The 14,740-nt window shown below is 45.8% G+C and overlaps 1 protein-coding gene across 1 annotated transcript in view; it reads right to left on the bottom strand.

Moving 5' to 3' along the window:
• Positions 1–13,679, bottom strand: part of FBXO25 (F-box protein 25) — a 37,987-nt gene extending 24,308 nt beyond the window's left edge. The window contains exons 1-3 of the mRNA XM_040427588.1: positions 13,614–13,679; positions 3,460–3,588; positions 2,764–2,864 (exon numbers count right to left, since the gene is read on the bottom strand). Of these exons, the coding sequence (XP_040283522.1) occupies positions 2,764–2,864; positions 3,460–3,581 (223 nt within the window). The 5' untranslated portion in view covers positions 3,582–3,588; positions 13,614–13,679. The remainder of the gene's footprint in view (positions 1–2,763; positions 2,865–3,459; positions 3,589–13,613) is intronic.
• Positions 13,680–14,740: the final 1,061 nt, after the last annotated feature.

Genomic DNA, 14,740 nt, shown 5'->3' with positions numbered 1-14,740 from the left:
TCAATGGAGTTCATGACAGATCCTTCTTGGCAATGTTAAAGATACAGTTGCAAGAAAAAGTATGTGAACCCTTTGGAATTATATGGATTTCTGCACAAATTGGTCATAAAATGTGATCTGATCTTCATCTAAGTCACAACTAATAACACAAAGAATTAAATGTTACCATGTTTTTATTGAACACACCATGTAAACATTCACAGTGCAGGTGGAAAAAGTATGTGAACCCTTGGATTTAATAACTGGTTGAACCTCCTTTGGCAGCAATACCTTCAACCAAACGTTTCCTGTAGTTGCAGATCAGACGTGCACAACGGTCAGGAGTAATTCTTGACCATTCCTCTTTACAGAACTGTTTCAGTTCAGCAATATTCTTGGGATGTCTGGTGTGAATCGCGTTCTTGAGATCATGCCACAGCATCTCAAATCGGGTTGAGGTCAGGACTCTGACTGGGCCACTCCAGAAGGCATATTTTCTTCTGTTTAAGCCATTCTGTTGTTGATTTACTTCTATGCTTTGGGTCGTTGTCCTGTTGCAACACCCATCTTCTGTTGAGCTTCAGCTGGTGAACAGATGGCCTTAAGTTCGCCTTCAAAATGTCTTGATAAACTTGGGAATTCATTTTTCCTTCGATGATAGCAATCCGTCCAGGCCCTGACGCAGCAAAGCAGCCCCAAACCATGATGCCCCCACCACCATACTTCACAGTTGGGATGAGGTTTTGATGTTGGTGTGCTGTGCCTCTTTTTCTCCACACATCGTGTTGTGTGTTTCTTCCAAACAACTCAACTTTGGTTTCACCTGTCCACAGAATATTTTGCCAGTATTGCTGTGGAACATTCAGGTGCTCTTGTGCAAACTGTAAACGTGCAGCAATGTTTATTTTTTTTGGACAGCAGTGGCTTCCTCCGTGGTATCCTCCCGTGAAATCCATTCTTGTTTAGTGTTTTACGTATCGTAGATTCGCTAACAGGGATGTTAGCATATGCCAGAGACTTTTGTAAGTCTTTAGCTGACACTCTAGGATTCTTCTTCACCTCACTGAGCAGTCTGCGCTGTACTCTTGCAGTTATCTTTACAGGACGGCCACTCCTAGGGAGAGTAGCAGCAGTGCTGAACTTTCTCCATTTATAGACTATTTATCTTACCGTGGACTGATGAACAGCAAGGCTTTTGGAGATACTTTTATAACCCTTTCCAGCTTTATGCAAGTAAACAATTCTTAATCATAAGTCTTCTGAGAGCTCTTTTGTGCGAGGCATCATTCACATCAGGCAATGCTTCTTGTGAAAAGCAAACCAGAACTGGTGTGTGTTTTTATAGGGCAGGGCAGCTGTAACCAACACCTCCAATCTCATCTCATTGATTGGACTCCAGTTGGCTGACACCTCACTCCAATTAGCTCTTGGAGATGTCATTAGTCTAGGGGTTCACATACTTTTTCCACCTGCACTGTGAATCTTTACATGGTGTGTTCAATAAAAACATGGTAACATTTAATTCTTTGTGTTTTATTAGTTTAAGCAGACTGTGATTGTCTATTGTTGTGACTTAGATGAAGATCAGATCACATTTTATGACCAATTTGTGCAGAAATCCATATCATTCCAAGGGGTTCACATACTTTTTCTTGCAACTGTAATACAACCGGATCCGTTCATAACTGATGCAGATGGTTGTATTATCAGTAACGGAAGCGTTTTTGCTGATCCCTGCCAGATCAGGAAAAAAACGCTAGTGTGAAAGTAGCCTTAACTATTAGGACGATCCTGTATGCCATAGAAAGGGGTCCCTCTGCTGTAAAATACAGCTGCGGCTCTGGTAAACACAGTTTGACCGTGTATTGCATGGTTGCACATTATATGGGGGCGCTATGTAATACCACAATTCTTTTTCACAGGTCACCAATAACATCCTAGCTTTAAAAAGGTATAGACCACTGCAATCAGCGGATCCTCCCTGAGACAAAGGGTTGTGCAGATGGACTGATCAGTTGTGTCATTTGACTGTGAAGGGAAGAAGAGGTAACAGAAAAATACAGCTCCAGCTGCTATCTACAGAGATTTTCCGAGATTTTAATACTGATAACCAGTCCTCTGGATAGGTCATCAGTATCAGATTGGTGGGGGTCTGACACCATGGATACCTGACGATCAGCTGTTTTTGAAGGCAGCATCGCTCCTGTCAGCGCTGTGGGCTTCTCCGCGCTCATTAAGCACTGCGCTGTACATTGGATAACAGCTGTGCTCGTTATCGCCCTCAGCCCCATTCATGTCTATGGGACTGAGCTGCGCCAGGAAATTTGATCGATGAATGTGTCGTCACTTGCCTAGGGAAAGCTGTGAAAAAGGACACAGTGCTATTGTGAGCGCCGCTGCCTCCTCAAACAACTGATCAGCAGGGGTCCCGGGTGTCAGACCCCCACTGATCAGATACTAATGACCTGTCCAGAGGATAGGCGCTGTTAAAACGGGTTTCAGAGATCTTAATATTGGTGATGGATAGGTCATCAGTATCCGATTGCTGGAGGTCTGACTAGCGGGACCCCTGCTGATCAACTGTTTGATCCTCTGACCTATTTAGAGGACACCCTTTAAACTGTAATATGGTCTGCATTTGTGTGTGGACAAGGTGGTAACTTTTAGTAGGCAGCTCCTAGATTTGGATAGAATTGGTCAAAGCCTGTCCTACTGACAGCTCCAACGTAGAGCTCACAAGAGACTTCCACCCCACACCACGAGACGCACGCATACTCTTCTTACACTGCGACTTTGTAGTGTTGTTGAATTGATCCTTTTCACTTTTGGTAGGGGGTAGAGAGCAGTTTTCATCCTCAAAGCTTTCGCCATCATTGATATTTAATCTAGGAGAAGAAAAGATGAACAGAATTTGAGAAAATCCTTGACGGTAAAAATCATGCATTATGATATTATAAAGGGAATAAAGTTAAAATTAGAATGGGGGCGGCCATCTTGCCTCAGTTCACAAAGCAATAATAATAATTTAAAAACATATATAAAAATAGCTTTATGGCAGCCCTCTGGGCCATAGACACAATGGTCAGGAGGGGACCTCATTGACACCATGCAGAGGTCATTGTACAAGGAAAGAATAGATGAGATCTGACAATCACCTGTTGTAAAGGGTGGATCCTTTACAGGCAGGTCTAGAATGTATATAACTGCAGTAAAGTGATCTGTATAGACCAAGAAAATGGCCCCAATTTCTAGACAGTGGCTAGAGCGAAAACTGCAGGATTTTATAATTTTAGGTTAAATATAAAAAAAAAGTGACACATTAAAAATATCAAAAATTTAAAAATAAAACTGATTTAAAACAGCAGATGTTTTTCTGATGACACATTCCCTTTAAGATGCTGATTTGCCTGGACACAGAGAGAACACCCGTTTGTAGCCAGGTTCGCCATGAATGAGTGGCGGTAATAATGCTGTACTCACAGGTGGAGATTAAGGTTGTTGCTTTCAGCGTCATCACAGGGGTATTCACACCTTTTCCATCCATCCTCTGTTTTTATCCAGCTCCACCCTGGGGAACGCCAATCTTGACCGAGAAAAGGCATGTCTGACCTGTGGGGATTGTACTCCTGTTAGTTCAGGTTACTCATTCAATACTGTATAAGGCTTTAATCACATACGCGTTCAGGGAACCCTTGGTCTTTGCAGATTTAAGGTCAATGGGGTAGGTCAGGATACATGGCTCGGAACAGGCTTATTAAAGGGGTTTTCCAAGAGCTCAATACTGAAGGCCGATTCTCTGGTGAGGACCAGACTTCCAGCACTGATCAGCTGTTTGAATGAGCACTGCCTCTCAGCCAGGACAGCGCTGTACACTGTATAGTGGCCGTGCTTGGTACTGCAGCCCAGAACTGCAAACAGGCCATGTGACATCACTGCCAGAGGAAGAGGCTGCAGGGCTCACTAACGCACCACAGCCTCTTCAAGCAGCTGATTGTCGGGGTTCTGCCCACTGATGACCTATCCAGAGGACGGGTTAATCCATATGGAACTCCCGGAGAACCCATTTGGTAGTAGCCATAGCTCTAATGTGAACAGCACCCTACATAAAACAGATTTACTAATCCGGTCTAAGATTCAGACAGGGTGAACTAGAAAATATATGATGCTTTACAGTTATCATGACAATTTTAGCTTTTATTTTTATACCTGGGAATCGTATTTTTTGCCTTATAAGACGCACCTAGGTTTTAGAGGATAATAAGAAAAAAATATATTTCTCATTAGACCTCAGGTCAGACCACCAATCAGACCCACAATATTAATCAGACCTCAGCTCACAGTCCTCCATGCCTCATATCAGCCCCCAGCCATATGTAAAATATATAAAAATAATCAGCCCCCAGTCATTATTCAGCAGCCCCCCAGCCTCAGATCACAAAATAAATAAACCACTCACCTCTCCTGCTCCTGGACGCCGCAGCTCCTCTTCCTCCTGCTGCTGTCGGTTGTGCTGTGAACTGGCGGTCACAGAGGGCCCTCACGCAGTGCGCAGCCGACGACCAGAAAGCAGCGAGTACAGAGCCTTCACCGCTTCCTGGTCCTCCGGTACTAATGAGCGCTTCCATAATGGAAGCGCTCATTAGCATTCACCACATAAGACGCAGGGGCATTTTGGTGAATTAAGAGCCGGTATTTTGTGTGTCAGCAGCAGCTATTGCTAATTGATCCGGGATGGCTCTTACTGGGAGTAGTCAAAGTGTTGGGTGGGTGACTACTCCCCATGTTCCAGGCCGGGTTTTGCCAGGCCAAAAAAAAAAAAAAAACAGCCAGCATTACCATGTGTGGTGGATTTACCTCCCTCTGGCAGTGGAGCTCAGTAGTCTGTGTGTCTGGATGAAGGCTTGCTTCCTGTTTGGTGTGAAAACAGGTTGGTGCTGCTATCAGCAAGGACTCTAAGGCAGAATTGCTGAATGCTGTGAATTAACACCAACACTGCAAGGTGACTTTTTGCTTGATTATGACTTCTTGTTTTGTCACTTGTCTAAAGTGTGAATAAAACACTCGACTGTTTGAGGCCTCATGCACACGACCGTTGTTGTGTTCCGTTCCGCAAAATGGGGTTCCGTTGTTCCGTTTCCGTGTGTCTTCCTTTATTTTTGGAGGATCACCAGACATAAAAGGAAAGTAAAAAAAAAATAATAATCCAAGACAGGTTTGCAATGCAAATGATAAGAAAAAAAAAAAATGGACGCGGACGACAATCTTGTGTGCCTCAGTGTTTTTTAGCGGTCCCATTGACTTGAATGGGTCTGCGAACCGTTTTCCGCAAAAATAATAGGACAGGTTATATTTTTTTGACGGACTGGAACCACGGACGCGGATGACAAACGGTGCATTAGCCGAGTTTTCAACGGACCCATTGAAAGTCAATGGGTCCGCAGAAAATCACGAAAAACGGAACAACGGACACAGAATAAAACAACGGTCGTGTGCATGAGGCATGATCCAAAGAACTTCTTGTTGCCTCTATACTGCATCCACTAATCCTGTCTACAAGAGCGAAACCCCACTAATATATATATATATAAAAAAAATTTAGGGTTACCGTAGTGTCTCACTTTTTACTTAAATAGCACAAATTGAAATTAGAATAGTTTCTTAAACTGCATTACATTCTATTATTGTCATTTACATGTAGGGGATAAATAGTTAATGGTGGACAGGTTAGGGTTAGAACCTGCGGTGTGGGCTAGTGGTAGTGCTTCTCTTTTTTTTCCTTTGTTACTATGTTTTTAATTTACAGTTCATATTCCACCCCCCACCCCCCTCCATAAAGGTCATAGAGGAATTTTAAAGGGCTTCTGTCACCCCCCAAAACTCATTTTTGGGCATATTAAAATACTTATTGGACGACTATTCCATATATAGGGCTCTTACCTTGTTCTGTGGCTTCGTTTCATAAAAAAAAAAAAAAAGCTTTTAAAATATGCAAATTAGTTCACTACCAGCAAGTCGGGCGTCTACTTGCTGGTAGCCGCCACATCCTCCTTTTAAAAAACCAGCCCCTCCTCCAGTTGATTGACAGGGCCAGCGAGCGCTCTTGTCTTCCGGCTGGCCCTATCTGCAATTCAAATCCAGCGCCTGCGCCTTACGTGTCTTCATTTGGCGCAGGCGCTCTGAGAGAAGGACGCTCGCTTCCTCAGTGCGCTTGCGCCGAGGACGTCTTCTCTTTCAGGTTTAGAGGTGACGTCATCGGCGCAGGCGCACTGAGGGAGTGCTGAGGAAGCGAGCCTCCTCTCAGAGTGCCTGCGCCGAATGAAGACATGTAAGGCGCAGGATTTGAATTGCAGACAGGGCCAGCCAGAGGAGGAGAGCGCTCGCTGGCCCTGTCAATCAACTGGAGGAGGGGGTGTTTTTTTTAAAAAGGAGGATGCGGCAGCTACCAGCAAGTAGACGCCCTACTTGCTGGTAGTTAAGTCATTTGCATATTTTAACCACCTCAGCCCCCAGTGCTTAAACACCCTGAAAGACCAGGCCACTTTTTACACTTCTGACCTACACTACTTTCACCGTTTATTGCTCGGTCATGCAACTTACCACCCAAATGAATTTTACCTCCTTTTCTTCTCACTAATAGAGCTTTCATTTGGTGGTATTTCATTGCTGCTGACATTTTTACTTTTTTTGTTATTAATCGAAATTTAACGATTTTTTTGCAAAAAAATGACGTTTTTCACTTTCAGTTGTAAAATTTTGCAAAAAAAACGAGATCCATATAGAAATTTTGCTATAAATTTATTGTTCTACATGTCTTTGATAAAAAAAAAATGTTTGGGTAAAAAAAAAAAATGGTTTGGGTAAAAGTTATAGCATTTACAAACTATGGTACAAAAATGTGAATTTCCGCTTTTTGAAGCAGCTCTGACTTTCTGAGCACCTGTCATGTTTCCTGAGGTTCTACAATGGCCAGACAGTACAAACACCCCACAAATGACCCCATTTCGGAAAGTACACACCCTAAGGTATTCGCTGATGGGCATAGTGAGTTCATCGAACTTTTTATTTTTTATCACAAGTTAGCGGAAAATGATGATTTTTTTTTTTTCTTTTCTTACAAAGTCTCATATTCCACTAACTTGTGACAAAAAATAAAAACTTCTATGAACTCACTATGCCCATCACGAAATACCTTGGGGTCTCTTCTTTCCAAAATGGGGTCACTTGTGGGGTAGTTATACTGCCCTGGCATTCTAGGGGCCCAAATGTGTGATAAGGAGTTTGAAATCAAATTCTGTAAAAAATGACCTGTGAAATCCGAAAGGTGCTCTTTGGAATATGGGCCCCTTTGCCCACCTAGGCTGCAAAAAAGTGTCACACATCTGGTATCTCTGTATTCAGGAGAAGTTGAGGAATGTGTTTTGGGGTGTCTTTTTACATATACCCATGCTGGGTGAGATAAATATCTTGGTCAAATGCCAACTTTGTATAAAAAAAAAAATGGGAAAAGTTGTCTTTTGCCAAGATATTTCTCTCACCCAGCATGGGTATATGTAAAATGACACCCCAAAACACATTCCCCAACTTCTCCTGAGTACGGCGATACCACATGTGTGACACTTTTTTGCAGCCTAGGTGGGCAAAGGGGCCCATATTCCAAAGAGCACCTTTCGGATTTCACAGGTCATTTTTTACAGAATTTGATTTCAAACTCCTTACCACACATTTGGGCCCCTAGAATGCCAGGGCAGTATAACTACCCCACAAGTGACCCCATTTTGGAAAGAAGAGACCCCAAGGTATTCGCTGATGGGCATAGTGAGTTCATGGAAGTTTTTATTTTTTGTCACAAGTTATTGGAATATGAGACTTTGTATGAAAAAAAAAAAAAAAAAAATCAGCATTTTCCACTAACTTGTGACAAAAAATAAAAAATTCTAGGAACTCGCCATGCCCCTCACGGAATACCTTGGGGTGTCTTCTTTCCAAAATGGGGTCACTTGTGGGGTAGTTATACTGCCCTGGCATTTTCCAGGGGCCCTAATGTGTGGTAAGTAGGTAAATGACCTGTGAAATCCTAAAGGTGCTCTTTGGAATATGGGCCCCTTTGCCCACCTAGGCTGCAAAAAAGTGTCACACATGTGGTATCGCCGTATTCAGGAGAAGGTGGGGAATGTGTTTTGGGGTGTCATTTTACATATACCCTTGCTGGGTGAGAGAAATATCTTGGCAAAAGACAACTTTTCCCATTTTTTTATACAAAGTTGGCATTTGACCAAGATATTTCTCTCACCCAGCATGGGTATATGTAAAATGACACCCCAAAACACATTCCCCAACTTCTCCTGAGTACGGAGATACCAGATGTGTGACACTTTTTTGCAGCCTAGATGCGCAAAGGTGCCCAAATTCCTTTTAGGAGGGCATTTTTAGACATTTGGATACCAGACTTCTTCTCACGCTTTGGGGCCCCTAGAATGCCAGGGCAGTATAAATACCCCACATGTGACCCCATTTTGGAAAGAAGACACCCCAAGGTATTCAATGAGGGGCATGGCGAGTTCATAGAATTTTTTTTTTTTTGGCACAAGTTAGCGGAAATTGATATTTTAAATTTTTTTCTCACAAAGTCTCCCTTTCCGCTAACTTTGGACAAAAATTTCAATATGCCCCTCACGGAATACCTGGGGGTGTCTTCTTTCCGAGTCTGGAATATAAATGTCTAAAAAATTTTACGCATTTGGATTCCGTGAGGGGTATGGTGAGTTCATGTGAGATTTTATTTTTTGACACAAGTTAGTGGAATATGAGACTTTGTAAGAAAAAAAAATAATAATTCCGCTAACTTGGGCCAAAAAAAAGTCTGAATGGAGCCTTACAGAGGGGTGATCAATGACGGGGGGGTGATCAATGACAGGGGGGGTGATCAATGACAGGGGGGGTGATCAATGACAGGGGGGGTGATCAGGGAGTCTATATGGGGTGATAACCACAGTCATTGATCATGCCCCTGTAAGGCTTCATTCAGACGTCCGGATGCGTTTTGCGGATCCGATCCATCTATCAGTGCATCCGTAAAAATCATGCGGACATCTGAATGGAGCTTTACAGGGGGGTAATCAATGACAGGGGGGTGATCAGGGAGTCTATATGGGGTGATCACCACAGTCATTGATCACGCCCCTGTAAGGCTTCATTCAGACGTCCGGATGCGTTTTGCGGATCCGATCCATCTATCAGTGGATCCGTAAAAATCATGCGGACATCTGAATGGAGCTTTACAGGGGGGTAATCAATGACAGGGGGGTGATCAGGGAGTCTATATGGGGTGATCACCACAGTCATTGATCACGCCCCTGTAAGGCTTCATTCAGACGTCCGGATGCGTTTTGCGGATCCGATCCATCTATCAGTGCATCCGTAAAAATCATGCGGACATCTGAATGGAGCTTTACAGGGGGGTGATCAGGGAGTCTATATGGGGTGATCACCACAGTCATTGATCATGCCCCTGTAAGGCTTCATTCAGACGTCCGGATGCGTTTTGCGGATCCGATCCATCTATCAGTGGATCCGTAAAAATCATGCGGACGTCTGAATGGAGCTTTACAGGGGGTTGATCAATGACAGGGGGTAATCAATGACAGGGGGGTGATCAGGGAGTCTATATGGGGTGATCAGGGGTGATCAGGGGCTAATAAGGGGTTAATAAGTGACGGGGGGGGGGGGGGGGTGTAGTGTAGTGTAGTGGTGCTTGGTGGTACTTTACTGAGCTACCTGTGTCCTCTGGTGGTCGATCCAAACAAAGGGGACCACCAGAGGACCAGGTAGCAGGTATATTAGACGCTGTTATCAAAACAGCGTCTAATATACCTGTTAGGGGTTAAAAAAAAAACACATCTCCAGCCTGCCAGCGAACGATCGCCGCTGGCAGGCTGGAGATCAACTCTCTTACCTTCCGTTCCTGTGTGCGCGCGTTCACAGGAAGTCTCGCGAGATGACGCATATATGCGTGACTGTGCGCAGCGCTGCCACCTCCGGAACGCGATCCTGCGTTAGGCGGTCCAGAGGTGGTTAAAAAGCTCGATTTTTTTTTTTTTTATGAAACGAAGCAACAGAACAAGGTAAGAGCCCTATATAGGGAATAGTCGTCCAATAAGGATTTTAATATGCCCGAAAATGAAAAATGAGTTTGGGGGGGGGGGGGGGGGGGGGTGACAGAAGCCCTTTAACATTACTCTCCCCCTTCCCCTCTCTCTTCTTGCTGCTTTCCTCTAACTGGTGTGACACATTACTCCCAGTTAGGCCTCATGCACACAGCTGTTGTGCGAATGTTCCGTGCACTGGGGACCGCAAATTGCATGAGCAACATCTGTGCGTCCGTGATCCCTCCGCACCGTAAAAATAAATATAGAACATGTTTAAGTGAATGTGTCCGCATCCATGATGCGGGGGAGCACACGGCAAGTGCCCGCATATTGCGGACCCACTGTTTGCGGACCACAATACGACCCGGCCGTGCAGTTTCTAGGATGGGGGCAGGAAGCACCATGGTCCCTTTCTGAACTGTATACACAGTGTTCTTTCAGAAGCAGTATACACTGATCAGAAAGCCAAGGATACACATCTGTGTTCTCTATGGGGAGCCCGGCTGTGACTTCCTGCTCTTGGACATACAGAGATATCTTTGTCATAAGTTATCTGGCGGTCTACATGTAGTTAAAGGGTTTCTCTAGGAATGATTCAAAATGGCCACCAGCAACATGTCCTCGAATTTGCCTCCACTTGCAGAGCTGCATAGAGGGGTGAGGTGACAGGGCCTCCCTATATAAAAAGGAGTCTGTCCTTTATGTGCGGATCAACCGATCTTCACCAAATTTGGCACATCAGGTGTCCGAAAAGGTTTTAGACCGGGTCCCAGGTCTCTAAGAGATATTCCCAAAAAATGACCCACATTAGCCAATACAAGCCTGCAAGTCTCTCTCTTCAAATCCCAACTGCCATACACACAGTTTTACTCCAGGTTTCCATAACAACCCAGCCATTTTTCTTAACTGCTGTAGGTCAGTTTTAGGCTAGGTCTACACGACGACATGTGTCACGCGACAGATACGGCACAACTACACTGCAACATTTGTTGCGTGATATTTTGTCGCCACGACAATTTTTATAATCATAGTCTATGGTGTCGCGCTGTGACGAATGATAGCAAAAACCCATCTTGAATGGATTTTTTTCAACTGTGCGACTCCATAGACTATTATAAAAATTGTCGCGCGACATTGGCGAGACAAAACGTCGTTGTGTAGACCTAGCCTAAGTCGCACAACTATCCTGCTACACGCATCCATCTTGGATGGATTTTTCCCGACTGTCGTGTCGCAGCGCGACACTATCATTATAAAGAGACAAAATGTTGCGCAAAACATGTCATTGGTAGCCCTAGCATTAAAGGGGCGGGCGCTGTGGAGGTCACTGTTGTGGGGGATACTGTCAATATCTTTTAAAGGACACACAAACATTAAATGAAATATACCCGTGCGAAGCCGGGTCCTTCTGTAATACCACATATAGGTGAGCGCCCCTGTCAGGCTGCTCAGCCATGATGGCAGGATCAAATCATTACCATCTATTGTAGAGAGGACCCACCGCCTCACCCCTCCTAGGCAGCTCTGAAAGTGGTGGTAACCACTCCTCCTCACATTCCAGGACAGGGTGCTGGCGGCCATTTTAAATAATTCCTGGAGAACCCCTTTGAGGTTACATAACAGGTGCTACAGGCAGCACTGGACTTTGCACCAGCTCAGTATGAATTACACTGGTTGCTAGGCTAGTCCTTCTCTGGTTATAAAACGTAATAGACTTGCCCGATATTGCCACACACATTAACTCTTTATAGACCAGGCCTGGGACTAGACCATTTTTCAAATCTCATTTACTCCACTGCTCATAACCGATGTATTTCAGTCAATGCAGCGCTGCGATTATTTTTTACTGACTGCCCTGTCGTTAGGGCAGCTTTCTGAGGAGCACCAACGTGTGTATCCGTTACATTACTGGAGAAAAACTAAAAGAGCAAATATCATAAATTAGGGTTCCAACGGTTTTCATGCTCCTTTTGTTCCATTATGTTTGAAGAACACTGAGCAACTATGGTGGAAAATCCTGAGGGGGCTGAAATTTCTGCAATACTTCAAGCCGTGCAGTAACCACAATTTTGCCTTCAACTTGTTGACGTATCAAGTCCGACCAGCACTGGGTTATTCAGACAAGTAGGGCGATAGACAATTCTCTTCTTATGTGCAATCTGGTTTCAGAGTCTAGCGTGCACGTTTTTGTTTTCTGACCATATGGCATCAGAACATCTCCAAGAATGGTCCCCAGGTCTACCATCAGGCTGTGCTGTGTATTCAGACAATGCAGAGCTCTACAAGACCGTGGGACCTGACAGAGACCTCGTGTGATACAACCATAGGAGAGAGGTAGAGATCTACAAGATAGCAGGACCTGATCCAAGGTCTAGTGCAGGGATGCCCAACCTGAGGCCCTCCAGATGTTGCAAAACCACAACTCCCAGTATGCCGAGACAGACTACAGCTATCAGCCAGGCATGATGGGAGTTGTAGTTTTACAACAGCTGAAGGGCCCCAGGTTGAGCATGCCTGGTCTAGTGTAATAGGGCACCTCTGAGGTCACCTACAATCCTAAAAAAGCTCCCCCCAGGATCGGGCCCAAACCACAATATTACCGCTGCTCTTTGTGGCATTGCTCTTGCTCTTTGAGCAATTCTAAGCAGACTATTCTGACATTTTGCTTTGGGTTTAGAGGGAGGAGAGCGACCTCTTGTTGTGGGACAGATTTACCATTACTTACACCAGAAACCAATGGCAAAAATCAATGCCTGCTCATAGCTGACGTGCACTTGTTTTTCTGGAGGATAGATATGCATGTTCATGGGTCATGTCATCCTAGGGGAAGGCGCTGCAGAGGCTGGCCCCAGACGGCGGAGGGGAGGCGCTGCGGAGGGGGGGCGCCGCGGAGGCTGCCCCCAGACGGCGGAGGGGAGGCACCGCGGAGGCTGGCCCCAGACGGCGCTGCAGAGGCTGGCCCCAGACGGCGCTGCAGAGGCTGGCCCCAGACGGCGCTGCAGAGGCTGGCCCCAGACGGCGCTGCAGAGGCTGGCCCCAGACGGCAGAGGGGGGGCGCCGCGGAGGCTGGCCCCAGACGGCGGAAGGGAGGCGCTGCAGAGGCTGGCCCCAGACAGCGGAAGGGAGGCGCTGCAGAGGCTGGCCCCAGACAGCGGAAGGGAGGCGCTGCAGAGGCTGGCCCCAGACGGCAGAGGGGAGGCGCTGCGGAGGCTGGCCCCAGACGGCAGAGGGGAGGCGCTGCGGAGGCTGGCCCCAGACGGCACTGCAGAGGAGGCGCTCTGATAGTAGTAAATATTATGGACTCAGGATCTAGTAACAAAGAATATATATATATATATAAACATAATTACATAACAGCCACAATAAGAAACCTGCATAATACTACACACTGACACCTATGCTGCGCCTCTCTTCCGCTGGGGAACTACTACTCCCAGTACGTTAGCACAATACGCCGGCCCTCCCCCACACCCTGTCTCAGCCTCTTACCGGAGACTCCGTTATCCGCTCTACACGGCGGAGAGAGCGCTTGTTGACGGAAGTCTTCGCAAATCTCTCTATATATGGAAATAGCGCCATCGGCCCCGCCCACTAGCCAGATTATTGGCTGACTCTCGGACCCGGAGACCGCCTCTACACGTGCTGTTATTGGCTGCTGGTCATGTGACGTTTACCACATGGGTATGTTTTCATTTTGCCGGTGTCTTTACTGCTCAATGCAAACGTCTTTCTGCAACGGTCGGGGGGAGATATATCAGACTGGAATAAAAGGAAAACTGGCTTAGTTACCCAAAGCAACCAATCAGATTCCACCTGTCATTTTTTTTAGAGCTCCTTTGAAAAATGAAAGGTGGAATCTGATTGGTTGCTATGGGCAACTAAGCCAGTTTTCCTTTACACCAGTTTGATACGTGTACTCCAGTGTGTTATACCTTGTTTATTATAATATCCAGTGTAGTATTCATATACCACGTGTAATATTGTCCTTAGTTAATGTATTTATATACCCAGTGTAGTGGTCAGGGGCTCGGGCCCCAGATGTTTTGCCCAGAGCCCTGGATATCGCGACTGCGGCAGTGTGGCACATTCCACTGTATTGCCATCCTCAAGACAGCGATATAGCTGAATATTGCATGCAGCCCTGCCCCGCCCTATCGTATCCTCTAATAGGCTACTCGGCTTGAAGCCTATTAGAGGACATATCAGCAGGCGGCGCAATGATGTCATCGCGCCGCCTGCATCCGGACACATGCTGCTGCTGGAAGAGGTCTGTGTGTCATCGCAGATGATGGCGCCGTGGAGGGACGTGAGGTAAGTATTTTATTTTTTGTTTTGTCACTGTGGCTGCATGGCTACCGGGGGCACTATAGGCTTTAGGCTGCATAACTACTGGGCTGCTATTGGGGCTTCATGACTAATGGGCTGCTATAGGGGTTAGGGGCTCTATAACTTGGGGCAGTATGGGAGTCAGGGACTGTATAACTACTGGGGCACTATAGGGGCATTTAAACTAGTGGGGGACACTACATGGGGCTTTATTATTATTCAGGACACTGTAGAGGGTTCTTAAAGGGGTTGTCCGGGTTCAGAGCTGATCCGATGCTCTCCCTTGCCCT

The sequence above is a fragment of the Bufo bufo genome, chromosome 4, assembly GCF_905171765.1.
Source record: "Bufo bufo chromosome 4, aBufBuf1.1, whole genome shotgun sequence".
Classification (NCBI taxonomy): domain Eukaryota; kingdom Metazoa; phylum Chordata; class Amphibia; order Anura; family Bufonidae; genus Bufo; species Bufo bufo.
This window is presented reverse-complemented; position numbering and strand designations above follow the sequence as displayed.